Raw genomic sequence first — 3,215 nt, forward strand, 5'->3', positions numbered from 1 at the left:
GGGCGGCTGGCTGCCGTACTGTCATTGAGTCCAACCTTTTCTGTGAGACAGGCCATGCAACTTCATCCCAGGGTTCACACTTAATACTATGAACAAAGGTGTTTGAACACTGGAGTGCAATGTGCATCTCAAACCGCTTCTGTTCCTTAATGTTGAAATGTATTTTTAACGATACAAAGCCATGCTCGCTATGACAGCGTTACTCGCTCCCAAGGGTGAGAGGTGGTTTCGCAAGCCTGCTGTGATGTTCCTTTCAAGTGAGTCTGTGTTCGTGGAGAGGGAAGGCTCTCCAGGCAGCTGGTATGCTCCGTGCCTGCTGAATGGCTCAGAAATGAGATGAGCACGTGTATTCAGGTGTTCTCCTGCCCTTTAGTCCCTACCAAATAGGGGTTACACCATCAGAGCAGGATCCTGCCCCGCATGCCTGAGAAGAGCTCCAAGGGACACGGGGACCTTGGGAGCAGAGCAGTGGATATCTGACTTCAGCATAAGCTACCCTCTTAGAGTTGCAGACCTCATTGGTGTTACACACAGCAAGTTAAAAACAGGTGCCAAATTTTTAAAAAGTATTAGTCAGAATTTCCTGCCCTTGTGGTGTGCTGGCGGGGGCTCGGCCCCGTGGGTCGTGAATCGCATGAGCCCACATGAAGTGTTTTGAGCCTGCAGACCCAGCACCGCGCAGTGAGCGCTGGACTGTTGACACGTGCAAAGATAAGCAGGTATTTAGGTGCTTTATCATGTTGGGACCTCAAGGCCCAGCATTTGCAAGGTCAAGGAGCAGTGGACACCTGTTGCTGGTCTGTTCTCCTGGCTATGGCAGCTCCCTGTAAGATGGTTAGATAGGATTCATAACCAGATGTGTTTTTAAAGTGGGGTGAAGTCAGGGGGGAAAAGGGGACACAGTGCAGAGGAGACCCAGTGCAGGAACTGGAGGAGGAGGAGGAGGAGAGATGATCCTCTCCCTGAGGGAGTGCAGGAGGTGAACTCAACTGCAGTGGGAAGAGCAGGTGTGAGAAGGGAAGAAACTGGATTGGTAACAGGACTGCTGGGAGAAGGCAGGTTCACGTCCACTGCTCTTACGGCTACAACTCTGTATGTACTCATGGCCTTCCCCTGGAAATCAGCATGCCTTCAACCATTTCACGCTGGTAAGTATATGCTGGTTCGGGCAGAGGTGAGGATGACATTCCCGTGATCATTTAGGAAATCGTGTGTCAGAACTGAGAGCTTCCCTTGAGCTGTCCTCTGGTTGGAAAGTGTCTATAGATGTGGACGACAGGCTCTAGGTACCACAAGGGGATGGCGGGGAACGGAGTTTGCCAGATGCCGAAGCTGTTTTGCCTCTTACGCCTCTCTGAGCGGCTGGATAAAGGTAAAGCTTGACTCCCGCTGAGGTCTTGTGCTAAGAAATGCTGAGCTCAGAGAAACCATTAACACCTATGTGACAAGGGAGAGGCGTGAAGTCTGGTGGTCGATGTACTGATTTTGTGGAAATGGAACAGCGCTTTTGCAGTCTCAGCTTTATCCCGCTCCCCCAGGGCGAGCGCCGCCTGCTGCGCACGTGCGTGAGGGCACACGGGTGATCTCATGCTCTCCCCTCTCTCTCCCTCTGTCTCTCTCTGTGTTGTCCCCTCTCTTTCTGCAGGTCAGCGTGGAAGTCTTGGTAGAATACCCTTTTTTTGTATTTGGACAAGGCTGGTCATCCTGCTGCCCCGAGAGAACCAGCCAGCTCTTTGATTTGCCATGCTCCAAACTCTCGGTGGGGGACGTCTGCATATCACTCACGCTGAAGAACCTGAAGAACGGCTCTATTAAAAAGGGCCAGCCCATGGACTCAGCTAGTATCTTGCTGAAGCATTCAAAGAATGACAGTCTAGCTGGAAGTAGACACAGGTATGCGGAGCAGGAAAACGGGATTAATCAGGGAAGCGCACAGATGTTAGCTGAGAACGGTGAACTGAAGTTTCCGGACAAAATAGGATTGCCTGCAGCACCTTTGCTCACCAAAACAGAACCCAGCAAGCCCCCGGCAACGAGGAAGAGGAGGTGGTCAGCCCCTGAAACACGAAAACTAGAGAAATCAGAAGAGGAGCCACCTTTGACTCTTCCCAAGCCTTCTTTTATTCCTCAGGAGGTTAAGATTTGCATTGAAGGTCGATCCAACGTAGGAAAGTAAAAGTTGTTTGGGGAAAGGAAATTAGGCTATCCCTTGTCATTTTTATCCAGATTACTGTACTGTAGACTAAATAACCCAGTATTTACATGTTATCATCTTATTTTAGGTTTATGTTATAACCTTGTTGTTATAGTTGCAGCTGGTATTATGCAGGAGACTGGTGCATATGTTTTTCCACAAGTGTTTGTCAGTGACTAGGTTTATCGAGAGCTACGGAAGGGGCAGTATCTGCTTCACACACCCTTAGTGGAAATGAATGTGTTGTCATGGCTCCTGTTTTCTAACACCTCGTGCAGGACAGGGTCCAGCTGTGATTTTGTTTTCTTTTCGTCATTGTTTTCTTGGTTTTGTTTTGGTTTGTTTTTTTGTTTTGGTTCCTCTTCTAGTTTTTTGGGAGGAGGCGAGGAGAAGGGAACTGTAGCAGAGGTGTATGTCACGTGTGGGGGGTGCGTGTGTGTGTGTGTGTGCGCGCGCCTGTGTGTGTGTGTGCGCACGCCAGTCCCAAGGAGGGACTGCGGCTCTGTGGCGGGTTGGCGAAGGGGTTTCCTCACCCCAGGTGGATGCTGAGGACACAACCCACGGGTGTTACTGAAAAGGATCGGACAGTCTCTGACGTTTTCAACAACAAGCCAACACTTACTCAAGGCTCTACAGTACATATATATATATATATATTTGTGTGTGTGTATATGTATATATATATTTTTGCCCCCCATGGGGTCTGACTGCACTGATTTTTATTCCTAAAGCAACTGCCACACCAACATTTCCTTTCTGCTTGCTAGTGCAGTTCCATTGCCCGGAGTCAGCAGACGGGGGGGGAGGCTGCGCCGGTCGCCCTGCAAGGTTTTCCTGCATGGCGGTGGGGTGGGTGGGTGCGTGCGTGTGTCGTGGGTGTGCGTGGGTGTGCGCGAGGAGGCCTCCGGCTCCGTGGATGTGCCTGGCTCAGGCTCACTCCTGTTTCTGTGCAGTGTTAGACAAATCGACCGGGTTACGCCATTGACATTTGCTTCCACAAGGTAGACGCATACTGCCCCTT

The 3,215-nt window shown here is 50.5% G+C and overlaps 1 protein-coding gene across 1 annotated transcript in view; it reads left to right on the top strand.

The window, feature by feature from the left end:
- ATXN1 (ataxin 1) overlaps positions 1-2,929 on the top strand; it is a 168,050-nt gene extending 165,121 nt beyond the window's left edge. The window contains 1 exon segment of the mRNA XM_009326489.1: positions 1,646-2,929. Within this exon segment, the coding sequence (XP_009324764.1) occupies positions 1,646-2,176 (531 nt within the window). The 3' untranslated portion in view covers positions 2,177-2,929.
- The last annotated feature ends 286 nt before the right edge of the window (positions 2,930-3,215 follow it).

The sequence above is a fragment of the Pygoscelis adeliae genome, unplaced genomic scaffold (genome assembly GCF_000699105.1).
Source record: "Pygoscelis adeliae isolate BGI_AS28 unplaced genomic scaffold, ASM69910v1 Scaffold186, whole genome shotgun sequence".
Lineage (NCBI taxonomy): Eukaryota > Metazoa > Chordata > Aves > Sphenisciformes > Spheniscidae > Pygoscelis > Pygoscelis adeliae.